This window comes from Panthera pardus, unplaced genomic scaffold (genome assembly GCF_024362965.1).
Source record: "Panthera pardus isolate Hobbes unplaced genomic scaffold, ASM2436296v1 HiC_scaffold_3, whole genome shotgun sequence".
Lineage (NCBI taxonomy): Eukaryota > Metazoa > Chordata > Mammalia > Carnivora > Felidae > Panthera > Panthera pardus.
Genome location: NW_026526876.1, coordinates 7,105,969 through 7,133,061, shown reverse-complemented (window position 1 = coordinate 7,133,061; position 27,093 = coordinate 7,105,969). Strand labels below are relative to the sequence as shown.

At 47.9% G+C, this 27,093-nt stretch overlaps 1 protein-coding gene across 1 annotated transcript in view; it reads left to right on the top strand.

The window, feature by feature from the left end:
• Positions 1 to 27,093, top strand: part of DNAH9 (dynein axonemal heavy chain 9) — a 333,637-nt gene that overhangs the window by 34,154 nt on the left and 272,390 nt on the right. The window contains 7 exon segments of the mRNA XM_053893249.1: positions 5,108 to 5,176; positions 6,505 to 6,631; positions 10,006 to 10,261; positions 11,692 to 11,933; positions 18,016 to 18,151; positions 21,885 to 22,081; positions 22,173 to 22,597. Of these exon segments, the coding sequence (XP_053749224.1) occupies positions 5,108 to 5,176; positions 6,505 to 6,631; positions 10,006 to 10,261; positions 11,692 to 11,933; positions 18,016 to 18,151; positions 21,885 to 22,081; positions 22,173 to 22,597 (1,452 nt within the window).

The following is a 27,093-nucleotide window of genomic DNA, read 5'->3' as shown; positions in this document are numbered from 1 at the left end:
CCCCCACCATGAGGCTCCACCCCTTCACAGGGCCCCACCCCTTCATGGGGCTCCACCCCCTTCATGAGGCACCACCCCTTCATGAGGCTCCACTGCCTACATGAGGCTTCACCCCCTTCACGAGACTCCACCCCTTCATGAGTCTCCACCCCCTTCATGAGGCTCCACCGCCTACACGAGGCTCCACCCCCTTCACGAGACCCCCCCCCCCGGCCTTCAGGAGGCTCCACCCCCTTTGCAAGGCCCCTCCCCTTCATGAGGCTCCACCCCTCCACGAGGCTCCACCCCTTCATGAGGCCCCACCCCCTCCATGAGGCTCCACCCCTTAAGAAGGCTCCACCCCTTCATGAGGCTCCACCCCCTTCACAAGGCCCCTCCCCTTCACGAGGCTCCACGCCTCCATGAGGCTCCACCCCTTCGTGAGGCCCACCCCCGCCATGAGGCTCCACCCCTTAAGAAGGCTCCACCCCCTTAAGAAGGCTCCACCCCTTCATGAGGCTCCACCCCCTTCATAAGGCTCCACCCCTTCACGAGGCTCCACTGCCTACATGAGGCTCCACCCCCTTCATGAGACCACCCCCTTCACGAGGCTCCACCCCTTCATGAGGCTCCACCCCCTCCATGAGGCTTCACCCTCATGGCCTAATCACTCCCGAAAGGCCCTGCCTCCTAATGCCATCACATGGAGGGTAGGATTTCAACATGTGAATTTTGGTGTGGGAGGGAACACAAACATGCAGTAACGAGATTGATACATTTGGACTCATTAGGGGACCGTTGGTGCAAAATGAGGCTTCCTGGATGACAGGCGGCCTCTTTTTTGCTCCATCAGATTGATTTCTTTTCTTTAATGTTTATTTTTGAGAGAGACAGAGAGCGACAGAGGGGCAGAGAGAGACAGGGAGACACAGACCCTGAAGCAGGTTCTGGACTCTGAGCTGTCAGCCCAGAGCCCCACACGCCAACTCACCGTGGGATCACGACCTGAGCCGGACGCTTAACCTACTGAGCCACCCACGTGCCCCGAGGGAACTTTCTAGAGGCAAAGGAGTTCGGGTTTTCCAGCTCTTTGGGGCTTTCCCACCAGTCTCCTCTAACACAGCGTCTCCTGGCTACTGAGGCTGCTGGAAAATAGAGAAGCCCAGTGTCTGTTAAAGCGTGCTGTAAAGTCTTCGCCTGTTAGATACCTGGGGCTCTTGTTACATGCAGCTTCCCAGGCCTCACCTCCCACTACTGAATCCGAATCGCGAAGCGGGATGGGGCCTATGATTTGCTTCCTTAGCAAGCTCCCCCCGCCCCGTGATTCTGATGGTTGACCAGGTTTGGAAACCACCGGTTTCCACAATCTGGAAGCTGGGCTACCTAGAGGCATCTCAGCTGCAAGAAGCGAGAGAACTGTTTTGCGGTATCACGTTCAGGATGCTTCGGGAAAGGGCGGTCTTTCTCTGACCCCTCTTTCTAAAGAGTCTCCTTTGAGGGCACTCAGCTTTGGCAAACAAAACGGCAACCAAGCGTTGAGACCCTGGCCTCCCAGGTGTTTTTGGCATCGGGTAGGACGCCGGCGACCCTCTGGTGCAGGTGGCAGGACTGAACGCTTTCAGGGGCCGGGGAAGAAAAACGGAAGACCGGCCAGGCTGGGGTCCCACAAGGGGGTCACCAGCACCCCATCCAGCGCTGCCCAGTGGAAAAGCGGACTCCGTAAGAGCGCTCGCCCCACGCAGACAAGAGCTGAAAATCGCGGCGTGTCTGTAAAACGCCCAACTTCAGAGTTACCACCTGCTCTCAAACTCCACACTCATCCGATAAACAGGGGGTCAGGTCTGCCCTGCAGGCGATCCGTTGGCAACATCTGATCTGGTCTGAGCTAGCCAAGCTCTTTGTTTTGCAGATGAAGAAAGGGAGGAAAACGGAAATGAGGTGACAGGCTCACCACAGTCCCAGGGAGAGATCCCAGAAAGAACTGGAACAGTCTGGGGTCTTGAGACCCTGGCCCAGCACTCTTCCCGGGAAGCCCCCAGCCACAGGCAGCGTGGCCCAGGGTACCTCTGAGCCCCATCTTCTCAAACGTGCACGTGGATGTGGGCTGTCGGAGGGGAGGGGCATGACCTTGGGCGAGGGGCTCTCTGGCCGCAGCTGTTCCCCCAAGAGGCAGGCAGCTGTGTTTCATCAGCAGCCAATGTGTCTAGCCCAGGGGGGATGGGAGGGTGGTAAGAGGGCCTGGGCCTGGAGAGGGGATCTGAACAGCACCCAAGGTGTCCTCTGTGGTCCCCCCTGAAAATTCCCCTTTGTTTAAAAATGAACTCACATTTGCAGCACCTTGCTCTGTAATATACAGCTGACCTTTGAACAACATGGGTTTGAACTGGGCGGCTCCATTTACATGCAGTTTTTTTTTTTCCTTTTTCTTTTCTTTTGCTACAAGAAGTTTTATTGTTTCCATTTGGTCCCGGGTGGTTAAAAGCTGCCTAGAGGCTGCAGGGAAAAGTAAGTTCAGGCTGAAACCTCAACGTGAGCAGGATGCTCAGAAAGGAGGTGCAGGGTCCCCTTCTTGTTCTTGACAAGGGGAGGAGCTACCCGCCTAGCCCAGCCTGGGGGCGGCCAGGCCAGCCTGCGGAGGTGGGCCAGCTGGTTACCCTCTTCTTGAGGAGTTTCACCTGCCCCTATGGGACGTGGTTCTCGGGATTCCCAGAGGTGGGGTCTGTGCTCGTGGGACCCAGGGCAAGCGGATCCAGAAGGACCTGGTTCAGCTTCTCATCCAGAAGCGTGGAAGCTTCCGTGGCGTGGCAGGCTTCACCTCTCCCATCTCGGGATGGCTTCTGCGCCTTCTGGAACAGGCGCATCAGCTCCGCTGGGTTTGTGACTTCGAGAGACACTGGACACCCTCACGCTTCTCTGCCAACTGGGAGGAGAAGTGGCCCAGCCCTCCGGAGCCGCATCAGTGCATCCAGGTAGAAGCCCGGAGAGACAGGTATAAGAGGCGTGCAGGTGCAGGTTGATCAGGCAGTTGACGGTGGCCTCCACAGCGGTGGAATGATTCTGACGAATCTGGGAGCTCGTGGTTGGTCAGCAACAAGGAGCTAAGCCCAGTAGACGCTGTTGGCTGGTCCCGGAGGCAGGGCATGGCTGACAGGATGATTCCAAAGATTGCAACGGGGAAAGAGGTAGGAGGGTGCCGGGAGACCGGAAGAAGGGTTGGCACTGGGTCTGTTCCTTGCACAAGGTGTTGAGGCCAGAGACAGACCCAGGGGCTACTGGGTGCACTGCCCAGACCGAGTTTGTATGGTGTTCTCCCTTGTGATTTTCTTACCATCTTCTCTCTAGTTTCCTTTATTGCCAGAATACAATGTACAACGTATGTAACGTAAAACTGTTCATGGACAGTTTGGGGTATCTGTAAGGCTTCCAGGCAAGAGTAGCTGTTAATAGTTAAGTTTTTAGGGAGTCCAAAGTTATATGCAGATTTTTGCCTGCGTGGGGGTTGGCGTCCCTCACTCCCACGTTGTTTAGGGGTCAACTACCTGTATGAATTGGCTATAAAGAACGTTTTCCATTCCTCACCACGAAGGGAAGGAGAACCCACAGGGAGTTTGCAATTAGTCCTGTGGCTCCTGAAACTTCCAGGCGACTGGCACGGGCCCCCAGTGTGAGAAACCCTTCTCCCCTCTGGCCTCACTCTTCTCCAGAAACAAAACTGGGATCCGGCGTCTTGAGGCTTCCAGAAATCCCACGGCTCGGGAGGCGAGAGCTGGGGGGAGCCAGCCCACCTGGTCCAAAGCCCTTCTCTCGCCTCCTTGCTGCCTCCCCAGCCACACCTGCTCCTTCACCGGGAACGGGGACTAAGGACTGGGAATAAAACGCCAGGAAATCCAATGCTTTCTCTGCAGGCACGAGGGCTTATCCTGAGAGCTCAGGCTATCTGGTGGAGAACCCTTGTGTTGGGTTAAGGAGCAAATGGGTTTTTAAAAATCTTTGCAATCAGCCGGGAGAACGAACAAAAACAGACGCTCCCACACAGTCAGCGTGAAGGTGTCTGAAAATTACAGACACTTCGCCGATGTTCCCAGAGGCTGGACTCTCATTTCGTGTTGCAAAGGAACGTCACAACCGGGCGACAGTGTGGGTAACGGTGCCTCCAGCCGGACCCTGCTTACATGCCATGTGGCCCCCAGCATCCCTGCGGAAGCCTCTGTGTCCACGTGTGCCTTCACGTAGGGGGGGCATAAGAGGTGGGAGGGGAAACTTGCATCAACGTGTCAGTGAGTAATGGGTAGGAGGTTTTGTCGTCACATGTCCTAGCAGGATTTCAGAGGAGACCTATACACGTGTGTTACATATACACGTGTGTTACATATACACATGTGTGTTACATGTATACATATGTACATGTATACATATGTGCATGTATACATGTATACATATATATACACACACACATCAGATGTCACTTTATACAAATACATACAAAATATTGTTTTGGGGGTGCCTAGGTGGCTCCGTCAGTTAAGCATCTGATGTCAGCTCAGGTCATGATCTCAAGGTCTGTGAGTTCGAGCCCCACGTCAGGCTCTGTGCTGACAGCTCAGATCCTGGAGCTGGCTTCTGATTCTGTCTCCTGCTCTCTCTCTCTCTCTACCCCTCCCTCGCTCATGCTCTCTCTCTCTCTCTCTCAAAATTAAACATTTAAAAAGTTTTCAATATTGTTTTTATATTTGATGTTGTGTAGTTTTATTATGTTATAATGCGTAACATTATGTAGTTTTTTTCCTTAAATACAGAAAACTGTAGCACCTAGAATGTTCCTTTCGTCTCAATTTCCGTTTTAATTCAGATTTTGGAAGGACTTCACTTGCCCATGCATGACTGGCTGGGCTAGGAGAGGGGGTTGGTGAAGCCCAGCGTGGGGGGGTGGGGGGGTGGGGTTCAGGTGCTGTGTTCACTGTCCCTGTCACCTGGGGGTCGGCCTGCATTTCAGGAAGTGCAGATGCCCTCTAGTGGCCGGTGGACGACACTGGCGAGAAGGACGCGGGGAACAGGTGCAGTTTGTTACTTCGATTATTATTTTGACCTCTAAATCGATGCCATTTCCCCCCCTCTTTTGTGTGGATAGTTGCCTGGAATCTGCCGAAGGAAAGCAAATGACACAAAAATATGAAGATATGCTCTCACTGCTCGACAAGTAAGCGGCTTCTGGCATCGTATTGTTCTGCAAATGGCATAGCCACCCCCGGCCCCCCTCCCCGCCCCCGTGATGCCTTCTGTGGTTACCGGTTTCACGTAGATTCCTCAGTGGCTGTGCAATGTCACTGTTGTAGGATGTAAACCACGGTGTCTGTGAGTCCAGCGCTTCTGGGTCTCTGGGGAATGCGGCTCTGTTCTAGGAACAGACGCTTTCCAGGGTAGTTGGGTTGGGAGCGTGGACTAGGCGGAGCCGGAGGAAGTAGGGCGCTCCTCGGGACACCTGGAGATCGGTGTCCCGGGAAATCACAGCAGCCGCTCGCGAAGCAGAAAGCAACGGTTTGTGCTACGCAAAGAGAAAATAAGTTTTAAAAGTACTTCCTGCGTCCTCTTACGGAGAAAACAGAAGAATGACAGTTCACACGGACTCTTAGTTCCTGCTCTAAAGCTGCGGTTAAGTCTTGTGGTTCAGGCCGTGATGCCCGCAGTCTCAGCCAGTCCGGTGATGTCACCGCATGCCTGGGCTGGGGAGCCCTTCAGCGCCTCCCACTGGCTCTTGTCACTTTCACGTGACCCGAAAAGCCCTCGCTGTGGCCTTTGCCTCCCTCTCCAGCCTCCTCCCTTCCCCCCTCCGGCCTCAGCCTTTCCAAGATCACGCTCCATGTGTCTCTTCTCTGCCCTGTGGTGGTGCTGATGCTTCTGCTGGGGGACATCCATTTCCCTTTCACTCTCCTACCTGTACTCATCCTTTGACACTCCGTCAAGCCTCGCCTCAGCCCCTCTTCCGTGCAGCCTTCCTGGCATTCTCCTTATCACACTCTCATCCCCGCCACTAGATGCCCGATGCCCGGTACATCTCTCCAGGATTGTTCTTCTGTATTTTCCGTGTTTACCCGTGGTCCAGGGCCTTAGCTCCATTTACCGTGGGGTGTTTATTCATCACGTTTTCAGTCATCGGGTAACGGCTGATTGACGGATGTCTGAGCGGCATGAAGATTACTGTGAGAGCAAATCTTGCCCAATAACTTCTTCCCGTGGTTAAGGAGACTAATCACAACTCCCTTTATCTCCTCTAAAGATTGCATGGAGCCTCTCGACCGGGTTCTTATTTCAGCTGTGTTACCTTTTGAAAGCCGAGTCAATGACTTTGACCTAAGAACGTAGCCAGGCATTTTTCTGATGGTACCTTCAGTTTTTGTTACAGACGTGCACATATACCTATGTAGATATCTAGGTCATACACACATTAATAGATCTCTGTCTTCAGCGGGTCATTGCCAGGCGCTGGGAGGGTGCTTCAGAGGTGACTGTTGTCTCTGGTCCTCGCAGGTACGAGACGAGACTTTATGAAGACTGGTGTCAGACCGTGTCAGAGAAGTCACAGTACAATCTTTCCCAGCCACTTCTGAAACGTGACCCAGAGACGAAGCAGATTGCCGTCAACTTTAACCCACAGGTAAGGCAGCAGGAATTTCCTTGTGGGTTCCTGAAGAGACTCCTTTAACTCTGCTGATTTCAAAGGCAACAGAGGCGTTTTATAAGAAATTGCAGAAGCTGCCCGAGAGAATTTCCACCCCGGATCTCCCTTTCGGGATGAATCCCGCGGTGCGTTGTTTCCTCACGTTGTCCAGTGTCCTCATTTTTCTCCGTGGTTGGTCAAAACGTTTGTGTCAATTTTGCACAACAGAAAATACAGCAGAATATGTTTTAAACTTTCATAGTTGGGTGATAACAGCTTTGTTATGAACTCGACTCCACATACAAAGTTAGAACGGCAATTGCGTCCAAGATAAATTCATCCAGAAGTTTACATATCCTATTCTAGGTATGCACCATCTGGAATTCAAGAAAGTATTTAAATAGGTAACAGGTATTGCTACGCCTGCCCTCAAGGAACCCACCAGCTAGTTGGGAGCTAGGACCTCAACATGCAAAAGTCTACCTTTATTAGATTATATGTGATAAATCTCCTTGGAGTAGCTTTGGAAATAAGACTCTAGATTACTGGTTCTCACCTGGGGCAATTTAGTCCCCTTGGAGATATTTTGGGTTGTCCGTCATGAACTGGGTGCCAATGGTGTAGGGTGAGCAGATTCTTAAGGATGCAGCTAAACTTCCCACAACACTCAGGACAGCACCCCACAAGCAGGAGTTTTTGTCTGAAAGTGTCAGGGGTGCTGAGATTGAGAGGCCCTGCTCTAGGTGATCAGAAGAGTTGAAGACCACTGTGGGCTGTAGCAATGTGGAAAACTTCATGCCAGAGAACGTGATAACCAAAAGCCAGCCCATATCAGGAAGTATATTGGAAAAAAAAAAAAACAACTTAAAAGTATAGGCCACGCTGAGCTAAACGCAGTCACCGACTTCTGTATCAATGGCGTGCTCTTGAGGTAGAGAGAGCCGGAAACTAAGCTGATAGCATGTGAGTGTCTTTTGAGAAAATTACAGTTTAAGTAGAACATCGACTCCGACGGCGATCAGAGTCAACAAAGGGGGTTGGAGGGTCCATTTCTTCACTTTGGTAGCACATAAGCCTGTCGTTTGACTCATTTAACTCCTTGGCAAAATTTTATCGGCATTCACCGTGAGCAATGTTGATTGTTAAATGCCCAAACAGAGGAGGGTCTGGGTTACCCACGAAGCCACAGTCCAGAGGTTATAATTGTAGGAATGAAGCCCTCAGGACGAGACAGTTTTGAGTATACGAGACCGTATACTCCTCCTCTGTATACTCCAGAGCAAGGACTCTTTCTCTCTCCTAATGTGCAGCACATAGTAGGCACTTTCGAAGTGTTCGTAGGCGGTAGAAGGAAAGAGGGGAGAGTGAAAGAGAGAAGAAAGGGGGAGAGGGAATACCTGAATTATAAAGTGAGTTAAGGGGAGACGACCAAACACAAGTCAAAGAGGAGCTGTATGTGTCCCCGTTTCCAGCTTCGAGCAACATGACAGTGGCCGTGCTAGTAAGAATGAACAGTAACACGTGTATCATTCTAGAGGGACATGATCAGATCTGCCCCTCTGGGGCCAGAAAAAAAATTCTTTTGCAAATTATTTAAAGCGTTTTAAATGCCCTATTATGGGATATTGAAATTATTTTCTCGTTTTATCAATCTGTATTTCACTGATCGAAAGATGCACTTTTTCTTTTTTTGTTACATCTTCGCATCTCTGAAAATGGCACATGTTTATAGTTTAACCGCATTTTTCTTCCCTGGTTGGAAATGAAATAATAGAGAATCTTAACATTGAAGCATGTTGGAAAGAAATAAAATACAGTATAAATAAAGCTACAGGAAACATCCTTAGTTATTGTTGTGTCCGTCCTCGATGATTTATGTGGGATAAAGTCCTGGAAATGGGGTAAAGGGTGTTCACATTGTGAGGATTCACATCTACATCATCAATTGGTTCTTCAGGAAGATGGAACTCGGTCATATCTCTTCCAGGAAGATATCTATTTCTTCAAATCACCCCCAGCCTGTTGAACTAAAAAAAAAAAAAAAAATATATATATATATATATATATATATATATATATATGTATATATATATATATATAGTATCTCAACATTAATTTGTATTTATTTTGTGTGTGTGTATATATGTATATATATATATATAGTATCCCAACATTGTTTTAATTTGTATTTATTTGGCCACTAGTAAAGTAGAACCTTCTCATGTGTTCATTGGCTGGTCATAGAGTCTTCTACAAATCACTTGTTCGTGTCTCTTGCCCACTTCGGAGTGGAAGTGCCCTTTTTTCCTGTGAATTTGTTAGAATATTTGGGAAATATTTGTCGCATATTAAGAAATCCATTGCATATGTTTCAGACCTGTTGAAATGTGCCGTTTTATTACATGAACGATATTTAATGCCTGCAACCTTTTGTATTTTATTTTCCGGTTGTATGTTTGGAAGGGTCTTCTCCATCTCAGTATTATATGAGTAGACCTGATGTTTTAATTTTCTGTTTTCAGTTTTTACATTTAAATTTTTAATATCTGTCTTGAGCTTATTTCAAACAAAGTAGGAGACTGAAGCCATTTCCCCACCAGATGGTTAGCATTTGCCTTCATCCTGGGTAGGGTTGGCTGGGCCGCAGCGGAGCACTGACCCAGAACCACTGCGAGGAGAGCTGGGAGCCTAGGTGTCTCCGTGCAAAGGGGAGGGGAGTGGGAGGCGGGTGGGAAGTATCTCTGGGGTGTTTTGTTGCCCACACTAATACACAACTGTCCTCGTGGGTTCAGAGGTAAACGCAATAAATAGCGAAGACCCCAATACCTAGCAACCCAGCCAGAGGTCTCTTTTTCCATTGGCCCACGTCTGCTTCGCCTCTCACCATTCAGTTCCACTGAACTCTGTGCCCACAGACATTCAGAGAGGCCTGAGTGACACAAAGGCGTGCCGGCACAGGCTCACAGAAACGAAGGGCTGTTTCCAATGGTTCCATTTAACAATTAAACTCATACAATAGCATCTCTTCTCAGTTCTGTCCGTGTCTGTGTGTGCGTGACCTCATTGGGGTGAGCCCGTCACTGCATCAGCCATGTGCCCGAAAGCATCAGGGTAATCTGTCCAGCGTTGTTTTTGTTACTCTTTGGGACTGACGGACTTGACGGACTTGGTAAGCCTTGCTGCGTCTGCTTTCTCAATTTCAAAACTCGGTTCCCCTTCTCTAGATGGGAGGAGCAGGTAGGAGCAAACGTTACGAGCGGACCTGTTACGAAGGTCTTTGGGCCCCTGGGGTTTTCTAGTCCTTGACTGATGATTGCCACCCTTTACTGCCACGGGGCTGTAACCACTTTAATGCCGATTTGCTTCTCCAGCTGACTTCAGTGCTGAAGGAAATGAGTTATCTTGAATCGAGGCAGATGCGACATGTTCCTGAGACAGCAGCAGCCATGTTCTCCTCCAGGGAATTCTATCGGCAGCTCGTGGCGAAGTTGGAAGTGATGGCGAATTGGTACAACAGGATTATGAAAACTCTCGTAGACGTGGAATTGCCGTTACTGGAGAAAGAGCTGGGGAATATCGATCTCTGCCTGAAAGCTGCAGAAGAGACTCTGAGCTGGAAAACGGAAGGTAGCAGGGCACTGCCTGGAATCTGGGGAGGGGGTTGGGGGTCAGGATCCTGATAAAGTTGGTAGAACTCGAATGACTCCCCCAGTAACCGGATTTGTGCTTGAAACTCAAGCCTAGCCTCTGAGACATGTAGCCAAAGCAGAGAAGGCCAGAAGGGCTAGTATTCCTTGTCTTCCTTCTCTTCGGTTAGGATTGGTAGACTGAGAAGATGTTGCCGCCACACGTTTGGGGAGGCTCAGGGTTTGCGTGACATACCCTGAGGTCTCCAACATATATTGGGCACTCCGTGAACGAGGGCTTTTCTTATATCATCACTGTCACTTAATTTTTCCCACTGAAATATAGACACCTTTTTTTAAAATTTTTTTTTTTTTATTAAATAATCTTTACCCCCAACATGGGCTCAAACTCATGACCTTGAGATCAAGAGTCCCATGTCCCACCGACTGAGCCAGCCAAGCACCCCTAGATTGTAGACATCTTAAGTGAGGGTACCATGATTTATTTCTTGTGTTTCTTCCAATTCAGTACTTTCACTGATGGATTAACTTTTGCAGGGTACTATGTAAGGGACCTCAACGGCACTTGGAATATGAGGTGTATGGGACGTGGCTCCTACCCTCAAAGAACTCACGTTTAGTGGCGCCAACAGACATATGTACAACCATAAATCACCCAAGACAGGCTATGATAAAAAGCCTTCACAGAGTTAAAAATAAAGTGTGCCAAATCACAGGGGAGGGAGACTAATTCTCATTAGAGTCCTCGAAAGAGTTCATGTTTGCAAAGGAGGTCACCATCAACTCACAGAAGTCTTGGAATGCCATATTAAACGAATTAGAACTTTATTTTATATGCAAGAGGGAGCAATGTTTTCAACGTTTTTTTTTTAATTTTTTTTTTTTAATGTTTATTTTTGAGACAGAGAGAGACAGAGCATGAATGGGGGAGGGTCAGAGACAGAGGGAGACACAGAATCGGAAGCAGGCTCCAGGCTCTGAGCTGTCAGCACAGAGCCCGACACGGGGCTCGGACTCACGGACCGTGAGATCATGACCTGAGCCGAAGTCGGACGCTTAACCGACGGAGCCACCCAGGCGCCCCTGTTTTCAACATTTAATGAGGCGAAAGTGCTTTTCAGAAGGTCCATAACCCAAATACAATCATGATGGTGCACTGGTGTGCCCCAGCAACTATGACGATTTCTGTGCACTTGGTTGGTAAGCATTACCTCCTCGTTTCTTTTCCTCCGTAAGCAGGGTGATGGTAAGCACTGGCTTTTCAACACAGCCAGGAAGAAAAAGACTCTGGTGCTAACAAAATAGCTTGTGCAAGAAAGCCTTTTGAAACCTACAGATATTAAATCCGTACCTTCCGTAGCGACTAGACCTTTAACTCTTTCAATTAAATGTATTTCTTTTGGGGAGCAGGCATTTGGGATTATGTCATTCAAATCACCAACAGCGTTCATGATCTCGAACAAAGGATTCAGAAAGCCCAAGACAATGTGGAAGAGATTCAAAACATCATGAAAACATGGGTGTCTCCGATATTTAAGAGAAAAGATGGAAAAAAGGAATGTCTCCTTTCCATGGATGACCAGCGCAACCGGATGGAAAGATACTACGATCTCATCAAAGAATCTGGACTTAAGATTCATGCCCTCGTTCAGGTAATAACGAGGTGTAGCCTGTCAGATGCACCTACCACTCGCAGAGGGAAAGCGTCAGGAAGTGTTTGGATGCAGTAAGTGATTTGAAAATTAGAACGCTCAACAGATCCCGTGACTTCTGCATTCAGGGTAGAAGTTTATAGTGCGAGCGAGAGAACTAAAGCTAACAGATCGGTAGAGAGAAAAGTCACATTCTGGTACCAGTGTGTCAAAATTAATACTGTCGTAACGGTGTCACCGCATGACCTAAGTCCCACGCCAAACCCCGAGGACGTGGAAGGAGATGCCAAGTACAGAACCCTAGAGTCCGTAATGGATCACAGTTGCTATTTTTGATTAGCTGTGGTTTGAATCACAGTAACATGCTGTACTTTGACTCTGTTAATTTTGTTTATCTGTTTTCTAATTCATTAATTTCTTTGTTTTTAAGTTTTACTTTATTTTGAGAGAGCGAGAGAGAGAGCACGATCAGGGGAGGGGTAGAGAGGGGGTGGAGAGGGGATCCTAAGCAGGCTCTGCACTGTCAGCTCGGAGCCCGACTCGGGGCTCGAACTCACAAACTGCGAGATCGTGACCTGAGCCAAAATCAGTAGTTGGACGCTTAACCAACTGAGCCACTGAGGCGCCCTTCTAGTTCATTAATTTCTGTTCTTTGTGCTTTATCCCTTCTTTCCTTAATTTGAGGTTGTTCTCCCCTTTTCATTCTCCCCCTACCCGCCAAGGGCAGAAACTTAGGGTATTGATTCTAAGCCTTTCTTCTTTTCTGATACAAGCATTTGATGTAATTTTCTCTTAGCTGTACTTTAGTTGCATTCCACAAATTTCATGTGCCTCATTTGCATTGTCATTCACTCTTAAATTTTTCTGCTCGTGACTCATTGTTTAATGGTCATTTGGAAGCACACTGTTTCATTTCCATATGTTCAGGGCTTCTCTGGATAGCTTAGTGAAATCGACCTTGAGTTCAGTCCAATTGTGGCCAGAGAAAGTACTCTGTAAGATCCAAATCATTTGGAATTCGCCAAAACTTGTTCCATGACCTAGAATACTGTCCCATCTTACTGCACATTCCTTGTACACTTGACAATGCCTTCATTCTTCCGTTGTTGGGTGTAGTGCTCTATGAATCTCCGTTAAAGTTCAAAGTGGTTGATACTGTTGTTCAGATCCTCTGTATGGTTTCAGGATTTCTTGTCTGTGTGTTCTACCAATTACCGAAAGGGCCGTGTTAACATCTCCGCCTGTGACTTTAGGTGATTTGTGTAACCCTTTAGTGCGGTCCGAGTTTTCATCAAGTTTGTGATGCTCTTTTAATATAGACACATTTATAATATCACGACTTTCTGATTCCTTCTCTTATAGACGGTATAGTAGAAACTTACTTTCCTAACAACTCTGCCTATTAACTGGGATGTTTAGACTATTACGGTTAGTGTAATTATGGGTGTGCTTGGATTTAGCCCTACCATCTTGCTATTTCCTGTTTGCTTCATCTCTGTTGTGTTGTTCTGCTCCTCTGTTCCTTCCTTCTTGTTATTCGCTATTTTTTTTTTTTACTTAACGTTTATTTATTATTGAGAGATAGAGACAGAACATGAGCATGGGAGGGGCAGAGAGAGGAGGAGACACAGAATCCGAAGCAGGCTCCAGGCTCTGAGCTGTTAGCACAGAGCCCGACGTGGGGCTCGAACTCACCACGAGATCATGACCTGAGCTGAGGTCAGACACTCAACTGACTGAGCCACCCAGGCACCCCTGTTATTCTCTATTTTTAAAAATATCCTATTCTGATTTCTCAATGGGTATCCCATCTTTTACTTTAATGGTACTGTCATTGCATTACATTTGCAATGGTTGTTGTGGGTTATAGGTCTCTAATTACAATCAGTGATTGTTTTCCCATGAAATATAGGAACGTAGCCACAGTATGGTTCAATTCAAACACCCCCGTTCATCTTTGGTACTGTTGGGGGGTGTGTGTGTGTGTGTGTGTGTGTGTGTGTGTGTGTGTAACAAATCTCACACTAAATCCCAGGCCTTGTAGAGTATTCTATATTTTTGCCTTAAAAACTCAAGAAAAGGGACTCCTGGGTGGCTCAGTCGGTTAAGCGTCCGACTTCGGCTCAGGTCACGATCTCACGGTGCGTGGGTTCGAGCCCCGCGTCGGGCTCTGTGCTGACGGCTCAGAGCCTGGAGCCTGCTTCCGATTCTGTGTCTCCCTCTCTCTCTGCCCTTCCCCCACTCATACTCTGTCTGTCTCCATCTCTCAAAAATGAATAAACGTTAAAAAAAAAAAAAAAAACTCAAGAAAAAAATACTTCTGGTATTTTAGATCCACCCACAGACTCGCCATTTCCAGACTTATTTTTTTCCCCTTTTCTGTAAAACTGACTTGCCACCTGGAGTCATTTCTCTGCAGCCTGAAGAACTCCGTTTAGTTTTTCTTGCACTTCCACTCTGCTAACGACCCATTCTCTCAGTTTTGTGTTTATCTGAGATGTCCTTGTGTCACTTCTGGTTTTGGCGGATAGTTTCATTAGATCTAGAATTCTGCGTAGACGGTTTTATTTTCCCTCCACAAGTTATTTCCTTGTCTCCTCCCCTCCGATGTTTCTGATGCGAAGCCAGCTGCAATTGGTGTCTTTGCTCCTGGATATGCAGTGTATTGTTTCTCCCAGGCTTCTTTTAATAGATTCTTTTTTATTTTTATTTATTTATTTATTTAAAAAAAATGGTTTTTTTTAACGTTTTATTTATTTTTGAGACAGAAAGAGACAGAGCATGAACGGGGGAGGGGCAGAGACAGAGGGAGACACAGAATCGGAAGCAGGCTCCAGGCTCTGAGCCATCAGCCCAGAGCCCGACGCGGGGCTCGAACTCACGGACCGCGAGATCGTGACCTGAGCTGAAGTCGGACGCTTAACCGACTGAGCCACCCAGGCGCCCCTAGATTCTTTTTTAAAAAATCCTTGGATTTCTTTTTTCTGCCTCACTACAATGTGCTAAATAGGTTTACTTTCTGTTCACCCAGCTTGGAGTATGTGGCTTATTGAACCTGTTTTTCATTAAATTGGAGGAGTTTCTTTTTTCTCTTTTTAATTAAGAAAAAATTTTTTAAATGTTTTATTTATTTTTGACAGAGAGAGACATGGAGCATGAGCGGGGAGGGGCAGAGAGAGAGGGAGACGCAGAATCCGAAGCAGGCTCCAGGCTCCGAGCCATCAGCACAGAGCCCGAGGCAGGGCTCGAACTCATGAACCGTGAGATCGTGACCGGAGCCAAACAAAGTCGGCCGCTTAACCCACTGAGCCACCCAAGCGCCCCAAATTTGAGTTTCTAATCAAATTATGCCATGCTTGTCTCCTGATTCCAACATCCGTTTTATTTTCTGCGTCTGTTTTTGTTTTTAATGTGACAGAAGTTCCTTTTTGTCTCCGTGAAACAAGTCTTAGGAACAGGCATCCCCGGATTGGTATGGCGGCTATTTGCTGAGTATGTTGTTGGTGATTATTTCCTCTCTCGGTTAAATGTCACACTCTCCTGCTGCTTGGCGTGTCTAGTGATGTTTTCTTATTATATCTTAGTCATGTCGGATGCCACTTTAGGATCTGAGTGTCAGTCCCCTTAAAGGGTTCGTGTTTTGCCTTGGCAGGCAGTTAACTTACCGGTGGGTCAGCTGGTCCTGCCGAGGCTCGGTTTTAAGCTTTGTGAGGGTGGGTCCGAGGGGGCCTGACTCTAGGACAAAGCAGCTCTAACCCCCAAGCACGGCGTTGCTGGGGGCCCAGCAGAATGTGCCTGGGCTATCTGTAAGATGTCCTCATTTATGTCCGAAGGCACACAGATATTTTCCAGATATATTACCAGATATTCCCACATACATTACCGCAGGCCCACACAGTCTCCATGCAGCTTCACGGCACCCTGGCAACTGTTCTCCCCCAGGCCTCGCAGAGTCTGGCCCTAAGGATGTGCAGCTTACCACCCAGAGACTCCAGAAGATTCAGCAATCTCAGGAGCCCCAGACCCCAACTGCTGGGTGGTCGTCTGCCCATCAGGAAGGACGCTGTCACTGCGGTCTACTTCTCCATGCCATGGTTGGGAAAGTGCCTCTAGGTCGGGAGCCAGGTGGTTTGTGAAACTCACCGTGTGTGTGTGTGTGTGTGTGTGTGTGTGTGTGTGTGTGTGTGTATTTCCCTTCTCCCGAGGAGCACAGCCCCATGTTCCTGTTATCTAATTGCCCCCCAAGAATGGTTTCTTGTGCTGCATCTGCCATAGCTGCATCTGTGTCGCGGACGGACAGGTCTGATCTCACCCCTCTGTCTTGGCCAGAAAATCGGAAACTGGAGCCGTTTCTTCTTGGTTCACAGAAATCCCAACAGTTTTGCCCCTCCTCCCCACCCCCTGACCATAGTAGATTTGAGGTAAAGAGTCGAAAGGTACGGAGAGCTATACTGAGAGCATGACGTTGAGATAAAACCGTACAAAGCAGTCAGAACTGAATGTTTTACACAATAAAGAAGCAAACAGACATACAGGCTTACTAATACCCGAGAACAACTCTATATTGTCACTGTGTTGTGATTTGTGTGATGTTGGGCTTTAAATCATTCAGAAACTCTTCTACCTGTGTAGGAAGGAAAGGGGTATGTTAATGCATTTTGGAAATTTTAGAGTTTTATCATGTAAAGACAGGATCTTGAGACTTTTTTTTCTTTTCAATATTTTATTTAACTTCTAGTTAGTTAACACACAGTGCAACATTGGTTTCAGGAGTAGAATTCGGTGATGCATCACTTACATACAACAGCCAGGGCTCATCCCAACAGATGCCCTCCTTAATGCCCATCTAGCCCATCCCCCACCCACGTCCCTCCATCAATCCTCAGTTTGTTCTCTGCATTTAAGAATCTATGAGGGGCGCCTGGGTGGCTCAGTTGGTTAAGCGTCTGACGGCTCAGGTCATGATCTTGCGGTACACGGGTTTGAGCCCCGCGTCGGGCTCTGTGCTGGCAGCTCGGAGCCTGGAGCCTGCTTTGGATTCTGTGTCTCCCTCTCTCTCTCTGCCTCTCCCCTGCTTGTGTTCTCTTTCTCTCTCAAAAATTAACTTTAAAAAATTTTAACAAAGAATGAGATTTTTTAAATTTATTTTTGGGAGAGAGCATGCGCAGAGGAGGGGCGGAGAAAGAGTGAGAGGGGATCTCAAGCAGGCTCCACACTTCCAGTGCAGAGCCGGGTATGGGGTCCGATCTCATCAACGGTGAGATCGTGAACCTGAGCAGAGATCAAGAGTCAGAGGCTTAACCCACTGAGCCACCCAGGCGCTGCTATGAGATTTTTTTTTTTAATTCAGGGGGGTTTATACGTGGAAATGTTTGTAAAGGGGCGTGAGTCGCCTAAAAAACGTACCTCTTCAGAGTAGTTACCACTTTCTTTGAAGATGTGCGATAAATAGAAAGTCGATGTCAGAAGGCTTAATGATGAAAATGATGGCGGTAGGTGGGATGTGTGTGCCCCACGCCACCAGATCAGGGAGGAGGGAGAGAGCACGCATGCATTCCTTGATGTGTGTACGTTTTCTAAATCACTCAGCTGGCTGCTTTTAATACCAACTGCCCTGAGCAAACCCCTCCAGCTCATTTCTGAGGACTCGCCAGGAAATGCTTTACTTTCTTGAACCCCAAAGTTCTTACACGCCTTGAATCACCAAGCCCTCTCTCCATAGCGTCCCTTTTTCTCTCTGCCCTGACTCCCGTCTTGATATTGCTTCTCCACGGTGCACCCGTCAGCACTTATAAATCAACACCCTATGTCCCATCTTTCCTGGGAAAGTGGCCGGGCCCCCTCCTCCTTCCTCAGGGACAGGATGAGACCCCATCTGCCCTTCACGGATTAACTTTGTGATCCTTTCGATGAATGATTAAACCCATTAGACAGTATGGATTCAACATCCGTGTGATAGCAAACTTTTCACGAGAATGCTTTTCTCCCCCCTCTAGGTTGTTTTCATTCCCGTTAATGAGAACTAGACCAGTCCTTCCATATTATTCAACATGGTTTCAATCCGTTCTTCTTTATTTTGTAGGAAAACCTAGGTCTGTTTGCCGCGGACCCAACCTCTAATATCTGGAAGGCTTATGTTAAGTACATAGATGATATGTTGCTGGATGGATTTTTTCTTGCCATTGAGTGCTCCCTCAAGTACCTTCTGGAAAACACCGGTATGTACTGGCTTATGGATGTGTGTTATTGCCGCAAAGATAACAGTGGCACCTGTTGAACAAAAGTGAAGTGTGATCGAGTGCTTTGTGACTTTTCCCAAAATGTTGTGGATGTTTTGTGAGCTACACACAGGAGAATCGCAAAGGTATTGAGTTTCTGAATTGTTCCCAGAGAAAAGATTTCTCTCTCTTTAAAACTCAGGTGATAAACCAGGCTCTCAGGTAGTGAAGCCCTTAGCAAAAGCAAAACCATAAATGCCAATTCAATCCAAATAAAGCTTCAGGGGGTGCCTGGCTGGCTTAGTCGGGAAAGTGTGTGACTCTTGATCTCGGGGTTGTGGGTTCGAGTCTGGGCTTGCCTCATGGTATTGGGAGGGGGACATTTTGTGCCTTCAAGCTTAATGTACTCTCTTTCTGTGGCCTTTCGAGAACACAGGCTGCAGCCAGGTTAAGTGGAAGAAACAGAAGTGTTTCTATGTGAAAAGAGTCAGACCAGCTGGGGATGAGATCGCTTTCAGGAGGAAAAGGAATGTTAAGAAGGGTAATGGGCATCGTCTGAAGTGGTTAAAAATCGCTTTGAATTTCTGATGGATAAAACTGAGTTAAGGTGCACAGTGTCGAGGATATAGTCAGGGCCAACATTGGCTAGGAAGTCATGGGATGGAAAGAGCGGAAGGGTTCAGGAAGAAGCTAAATTAAACCTTCACATTCTGGGACGCCTGGGTGGCTCAGTCATTTGGGTGTCCAACTCTCGATCTCAGCTCAGGTCACGATCTTGAGGTGGTGAGTTCAGGGCCCGCATTGGGCTCTACGCTGGGCACGAAGCCTACTTACAAAAACAAGACCAACCCTTCATATCCTAATAGCTTCTGAGCAGCTTAGCAAGGATCACCCTGAAGAATTAATCAAAAGGGAAAGACCGAGGGGAATAGGTTGAAGCCAGAAGATAAAGGTGAGATGAGAGTTTAAGATATTAAGTCCAACCCAAGGAGAGAATCCAGAGGTCAAATGGATAGGTCAAGGTCAGTGTCCAGATACCCAGCCCAAAGAAGACGGCAGGTGCAGGCCCCTGGGCTGAGAATACAGAGGGAAGCGAGGCTCGGTGCTGGGTGTAGCTCAGACAGGCAAACCCCATGTGGTCTTGGTAAGTGGAGTGACTGAGGTCAGCGGCACAGTCTTTGTTTGCAGGGTTGCAGGAAGCTCCAAATCAAGGAGATCAGGCAGCAGGAAACAGCCTCCAGTATAGTCAGCAAGATTGGGGTGGTGGGGTGGGGGGATCCCGGGGGCGAGTAGCCAGTGGGGCACAGAGCGCAGGCACTGAGACCAGAGAACTGGCTTCTGGGGAGCAGCGCTGACAGTGCTCACCATAGAGAACCAACCACATGTCCTCTAGAAGGTCCGGGAAGATGCCCCAACACCCTTGCCATAGGCACTGCATAAAAAATGGTCCCTAAACATAGTGACTCCACACTTGACCCGTGCCCGTCTAGCTCTCCCGACCTGGGCTGTCTCCCCTGCTTCCTTTATGATTTCCACCTTTTTGTGCTTAGTGAGACCAGGACTGTTCCCAGGGCTTGGGCTGGACTCCCTGTCGCCTCTCAGAATGCAAACCCTGCCCGGGTTAGATGCTACCCACCCTACTGAGAAATGCTCTTCCCCCTCCTGAGTCCCAAAGTGACTGACCTGTACTGAGACAATCTGTTTTTTTTTTTTAATGTTTATTTTTATTTTTGAGACAGAGAGAGACAGAGCATGAACGGGGGAGGGTCAGAGAGAGAGGGAGACACAGAATCTGAAACAGGCTCCAGGCTCCAAGCTGTCAGCACAGAGCCCGACGCGGGGCTCGAACCCACATACCGCGAGATCGTGACCTGAGCCAAAGTCGGACGCTTAACCGACTGAGCCACCCAGGCGCCCCGACAATCTGGTTTTTACGGTCACGATGTTGTCATTCCGTCTCATGTAGGGATTCAGTTCTCATGAGAGCGCCTGGGACAGAAATCTCACGGTCAAAACTGTCTCGTGAGTCTTCTACCTCCTGTAAACCCTACGCAACCTGGTCTGTGAAGTTTTCAGTATCTCATACAGAGAGTAATGCAGAATATGTCCTGAGTACGTAATGCAAAGTGTGATGTTATAGGTGTTTTTAAAAACGATTCCATGATGGCATGATTACCGTGTATTCCCTTAAGTTAAATTTGCATTTGATGGGACCCTCCTGAATCCAGTCATGCAAATTTATCATCCCTGCAATTTTTTTTAATGTTTATTTACTTTTGAGAGAGAGAGAGAGAGAGAGAGAGAGAGAGAGAGAGCGCACAAGTGGAAGAGGGGCAGAGAGAGAGGGAGACACAGAATCTGACACAGGCTCCAGGCTCCGAGCTGTCAGCACAGAGCCCGACACAGGGCTCGAAGTCACGAACTGTGTGAGATCATGACCTGAGCCGAAGTCGGACGCTCAACCGACTGAGCCACCCAGGCACCCCCTATCGTCCCTACAGTTTTCAAAGCAAGGCCCTAGTCCTACTTATCTTTGAGGATCCCCCAGTTACTTTAGTTGGGGTGAGTGGCTAAGCTATGGTAACAAAAACTCCATCAATAACGTGGCTTAAAGGACAAAAAAGTCTATCCCCCAAGTTCTAGACTCAGGTGAGCGTTCAGGTTAGCGGGTGGGTTCCTGCCATGCTGTGGTTCCCCCACGTTCATGTTCCTGCCTTGTCTTCATTTCTGTGATGGAGCTGGGTCGCTGCCACATCCAGGCTCTAGTCCATGAGCGGAGAAAAGAGCGAGCACAGCGATGACTCCCCTGCTGTCTCAAGGGCTGCAGCCCAGAGGCAGCAGCCCTCGCTTTTCCCCACATCCCACTGGGGAGGGAATCGTGCCCACCCTGACCTCTGCTTCTAGGGAGGAAGGGGATGAGGATTCCGATGAGTCTCCACCACCCGCAGCATGCTGTGCAGAACAGTCTCCCGAATATTTCCAGTTAAGACGACCTGGGAATATAAGTGGTTATTAATAAAAGTTGAAGCGCTAATCTCGTACTTGGAACATCTTGCTCTGTGTTATATTTTGATTTAAATTTAGCAGGGCAAGTTAGTCTAGCAAGTAATCAGGGATCCATTAATTATGTATACTGTTTTTAAATTTTTTATCACCGTAGGACTACAGAATTAAAGTCAGTTCTGTTTTCATGGGACAGGATGAACGGCCAGGGTTGTGAGTTGTCTTTCATTTATTTGCTTACGCGACCATTGATAAGAACGCCTCGGTTCACCTAGTGACAACCGATGCGGTCGCGTGGCTGGTGCCGAGGAAGAAGTCAGCCGCTTCCTAGAAATGAGCTGTGCAAAATCAACCTGTTCTCCACCGCCCCCGCCTCGCTGCCCCGACCCAGGCACCTGGGAACGTGGAAGGGGACTGGCTTGGGTTGATCAGTCACTGGGACGTGCTCTCCGTGGACGGGAGGGTAAATGTCCTACAATGCCCAGGACGGCCCTGTGCAAGAATTGGCCTATTCGAAATGTCAGTGGCTCCCCTGTCGGTAAACACTGCAAGACCGTCCCCCCTCACCTTTTCCGGGGGGTTAGCAAATTTTACATTTCCATTTTTCCTATACCCAAACAGCTTGTGTTAAGGGAAAAAATGTTCCGAGTGCTTTGAGAATGGGTATGGTGCTTTGCCCGTCTTGACATCCTTCTTTGTTTTGTGTGTGTGTGTTTTCCTTGTGTTTCAGAAAGTAAAGCTGGAGTCACCCCGATATTTGAGGCACAGCTGTGCTTAGTGATACCAGAATTAGTTTTCTCTCCATCCCTGGAGTCTGGAGTGAAGGGTGGCTTCTACGACACCGTCGAGGGTCTGGTGGCCAACATTTTTGGAATATCGTCTTTGGTGCCACGGCTTTCCCCACAGGACGGCTCTCTCCACTACCAGGTACCAAATCCGCAACCGTCCCGCCTTCCCCCGCAACCTCGTGCAAAGTGTTGGTGTAACCCGCCTGCTGTGGTCTTGCCCCCCACCCCAGGTTGACATGGAGGGCGTGGCCCACTTGGCCAGCTTGAGGAGCACGCTCCTGGACAGGGTTCAGAGCATGATGGCCCTCTGCAGTGGCTATCGGAACACTTTCAGCCAATACTCCTACCTCTACGTGGAGGACCGGAAGGAGGTTCTGAGTCAGTTTCTGTTGTATGGACGTGTCCTCACACCCGAGGAAATGGAAGCCCACATAGACGATGGCCTTCCAGAGAACCCCCCTCTCCTCCATCAGTTCAAGGCACAGATCGACTCCTACGAAAAGCTCTACGAAGAAGTGTGCGGGCTGGAGCCCGTCAAGGTGTTTGACGGCTGGATGAAAATCGACGTGCGACCCCTTAAAGCATCTCTGCTGAACCTCATTAAGAGGTGGAGCCTCATGTTCAAGCAGCATCTCGTTGACCACGTCACTAACAGGTAAGACCGTCGTTCTAGCTTTCTTCCGGCATCCCGAGCCATTGGGGCCGCCATGTTTTTTCATCTTCTTCATCGTTTTTCCCAGTGGGTTCATTGGCTCAGTGAAAAATTGAAACGGCTCATTGAGGTTCCAGGCCCTCGGACACTGGTGGTAACATTAGTCCTGCGCTTTCCTTGGTTCACCAGGCGTGGCCTCTTTTGGTTTTATTTTCCATCCGGGGCCCAGTGCGTGAAAGGCACTTGGTGAGTGGTAAACCACGTTCCGCGTGATGATGGCAGATCCAGGCTCCCTTTGCAGCCCTGTGAAATCTCTTCAAGACTGGGAAACGGAGGGCATCTAATGGGCCTCTTAGATTTTATTTCTACCACTCCCTCCTTGTCTCGGATCACCCCGCTTGGCAACGTAGAAGTCACTAAATCCCCCACACCCCTGATGCCCATGTGTGTGCCATTCTAGGCACGGGACAGACAGGACCTGACATTGTTCCCCGGGGGAACCTTGACTACCCAGCACCAGGCTCTGCCACCCAGAGCATCGGCCTCCGGGTGAACAGGTCTGTGCTCAGTCTCCTGGTCACTTCACCTTGGTCTGCTCCCCACAGATCTGCCACAGTCAGAACCTCAACTAGCACCCCCCACCCTGAGTCCTTCGGGGCAGTCACGGTCCCTCTGTGCAGCCATCAGCCTGTGGTGTATCAGCTGCGCCTACAGGGGAGCCGACCCGCCCCCTCCCTTGATTCTGGGGGTGGTCTCGCTCAATGCTCCCGCCGCCCCGCCCGGTGATCTAGCACCGTGAGCAGAAAGGAAATGACCCCACGGAGGACGTGTCTGTTTGCAAATAAATTCCAAGAGACCCTACCGGGGTGAGGGTCCTCCGCTCTAGAAAACTCCAGGAGATCAGGGTGGGATGTTGGAAGTGGGTTTGCCTGGTGCTCTTAAGAAGAGGCCAGTTGTCCACATTCACGGAGATGTCTCTGAATGTCTCTGCTCCGCGGCCCCTCTCCATTGGTAGGTCTGGGGATCCAAGGACATGGAGGCGTGTCTCAAAACACAGGCCTTATTATCATTCACGTGCGGTGGGGCCACCCGAGAGACCCCGTAGGCAATGACTGCCCCCGAGAAGAGAGTTGGTTCTACAACTGGATTCTCAGGACAGGATGCACCATGCCTCCCGTGCAGGGCTGCAAGGGGGAGGCACCGGGGTCCGTCAGGCAGAGGGAACAATGGGAAGACGTGGGCAAGAGCCTTTATTGTGGTTTCCCTGGAACAGAGCTGTCGAGACAGGGCCAGCGGGTGGACAGTTGGCTCTCTTGAATGAGTTGCGCAGGCTCTGGGGCCAGAGGGACTGACGGTGTCTAGGTTTTCGGTCCCTGGCCCTGGGGTGGTTAGGGCAGGTGGATAGGGGTCTGGAGTGTGAGAACCAGATAGAGGAGGTGGTTGGAGGCGTGGGCTCCGGGTGGATTGGTTTGCGTGTGGAAGGCAGGCTCAGAGGCAAGTCACTTAGTGCCTCAGAGTACGTGGTTGATACAGGATGCAGTGAAAGCACCTGCCGGGCGCCTCTCCGCCAGGTGCGACTTTGCAGGGTTTGGTAGTTGGTGTAACAGGATAAACACGCGGAGTTCTTGTCCTTTGACCACTATTTCCTTAACCCCGAAAGGATACGATGACCCGATTCCTCTGAGGTGCCTCGTCGTATCTTACCGTGGTAAATATTTTGCATTGCCCTGCTTCTGAATAAAGTGGCTCATCTTTTTATGTTGGTTTTTTTTTTTTTTTTTTTTTTTGGTGAGCTTGTGGGTTTCTCCTTCTGTGCCCATAAAGAGCGCTTACCCGTTTTTTTCTTAAGTTTATTTATTTATTTTGAGAGAGAGAGAGAGAGGGAGGGAGTAGGGGAGGGGCAGAGAAAGAGGGAGACAGGGAATCCTAAGCAGGCTCCATGCCGTCAGCGCAGAGCCCGGTGTGGGGCTCGAACTCATGAACCATAAGATCACGACCCGAACGGAAGCCAAGAGTCGGACGCTTCACTGACTGAGCCACCCAGGTGCCCCTTGCCCACTTTTGGTCGGACTTTATTTTTGCCTTTATGATATTTACAAGATTTTCCTTTCGCTCTTTGGTATATACTCTCTCTAATCCTGTACGAGTTGTATGTATCGCAAGCCCAGTCTCCCATTTTGTGACCTGTCTTTCCACTGCATTTATGGTATGTTTCCATGAACAGTTCATCGTAACGTAGCCACACGTGTTCGTTCATCTTTTCCCCTCTGTTGCCGTTGGTCTCGTTAAACAAATCCTTTTTCGCCCTGAGATCCTAATGGTGCTCTCCCATACCCTCTCCATAAAAGCTTTGTAGTTTCATCTTTCACATTAAGTAGCCCCTTATCTGCCGCTGCGCATTATATGACAAGATCCAAATTCCCATGGTTTTGTCATAAATCTTGGTATCTTGCCGGGCAAGTCCCCACCTTGTCCATTTTCATTAAGAATTCTCCACAATTCTTGGCCCTTACTGTTCTACATAAATGTAAAATTCTGTTTGTAGAACTAAAAAAAAACCTGTTGGGATTTTGATTCTGTTTGCAGTGACGATAGGTCAATTTGAGGACAGTAGTCATCCATACACGCTGAGTGTCCCCGCTCAAGAATGTGTCATCTTTCCGTTAACCTATGCCTTAAATGTCTCTCGACGAAATTTTGTAATCATTACCTTTAAGGTAATTCTCGTGTCTTTAAGATTTATTCCTAGGTATTTTAATTTTGGACTCCTGGCATAAACGATATTTTAAAATTATATGTTCTGTGGAAATGGAATTGATTTCTATTTATTGATGTTATATCAAGCATCTCTGCTGAATTAACTTATTAATTGCAATAATTTATCTGTGCTCTCCTTTGGATTTGCTATGTACATGGTCATCATCTACAAATTTATAATAGTTTTATTTCTTCCTTCTCTGTGTTTTTTTTTTTTTTTCTAATGCATTTTATTGCTGTTTTTTTCTTGCCGCACTGGCTAGGACTCCCAGTTTGATGTTGAATAAGGTGGTAATGACAGGTACCCTTATCTTGTCTGATCTTTTTTAAAAAAAAATTTTTTTTAATGTTATTTTTGAGAGACAGTGCGAGCAGGGGAGGGGCAGAGAGAGAGGGAGACACAGAATCCAAAGCAGGCTCCAGGCTCTGAGCTGTCAGCACAGATCCCGACGCGGGGCTCGAACCCACAAACCGCGAGATCATGACCTGAGCCGAAGTCAGACACCCGACTGACTAAGCCACCCAGGCACCCCATCTTGTCCGATCTTAAAGGCGATACTATAACATTTCACCACTAAACATAATATTTGCTGTGAGTTTTTGTGGATTCTATTTATGTAGTTAAAGAAGTTCCCTTCTTTTTTTTTTTTTTAAGTGTATTTAATAATTTTTTTAGTAATCTCTATACCCAGTGTGGGACTCGAACTCACAACCCCGAGATCAAGAGTCACATGCTCTTACAGCTGAGCCAGAGAAACCCCTAAAGAAATTCCATTCTATTCCTAATTGGTTAAGGGGATTTGACATAATGGCTGTAACATTTTGTGAACTGCTTTTTCTAACCCTGTTAAAGATGATTCTATCTCTTTCCATTGAAATGTTAAAGCGGTGAATATATTAGTTGCTAATGTTAAGCCAGCCTAGTATTACTGAGAAAAGCCCAACACAGGGTATTATCTTTTCCAATATATCCACTGCTTAATTTTGTTTGAACACATATTGGTTATTGTTGATGTGTCTCTGTGATTGACATTGGCCTTCAGTTTTCCTTTCTCACGTTTTTGCTGACCATGCTCTGTGGTTTGGCTAGTTTCATAAAATGACTTAGGAAGTAATCCTTCCTGTTCATCCTCTGGAAGAGTTAGTGTAAGATTGGAATTCTCTGATCTTTGAAGATTTGATTTAAATCTCCCTTGAACATCTGGGCTCAGTGTTTTCTTTGTGACGAGTTTTGTACCTATGATTTTTCTAGTGGTAAGAGGGATGTTAAAGTTTTCCATTCCTTAGTAAGTCATAGTTGTCTGGGTACGTATCCGCTTCATGTAAATTCTTTAAATTATTGTCCTAAAATTCATAATCTTCTCTTGTCTGTTTACTGTCTGCAGAATCTATGATTATGTCCCCCTTGTCATTTCTATTCATTTCCATTTGTGCTTTCTGAATACTTTGATTAATCTTGCCAGAGATTTACAAAGAAGTATCTTATAAACTCCTGATCCTCTCCATCACAATTTAATTTCTATTTCAGTGACTTATTCTTTTATGTTTATTATGCCCTTCTATTTCCTTGGATTTATTTTTTCTCCTAGGCTAAGTTAAGATTGATGCTTGGCTTATTCACTTTGAGCTGTCTTTGTTAATGTAATATTTAAAGCAATGTAAAATATTTAAATGTAATTAATATAAATATTAAATGATATAATTAATTTACGAATTCCCTTCTTGGTACAATTTTATCTACA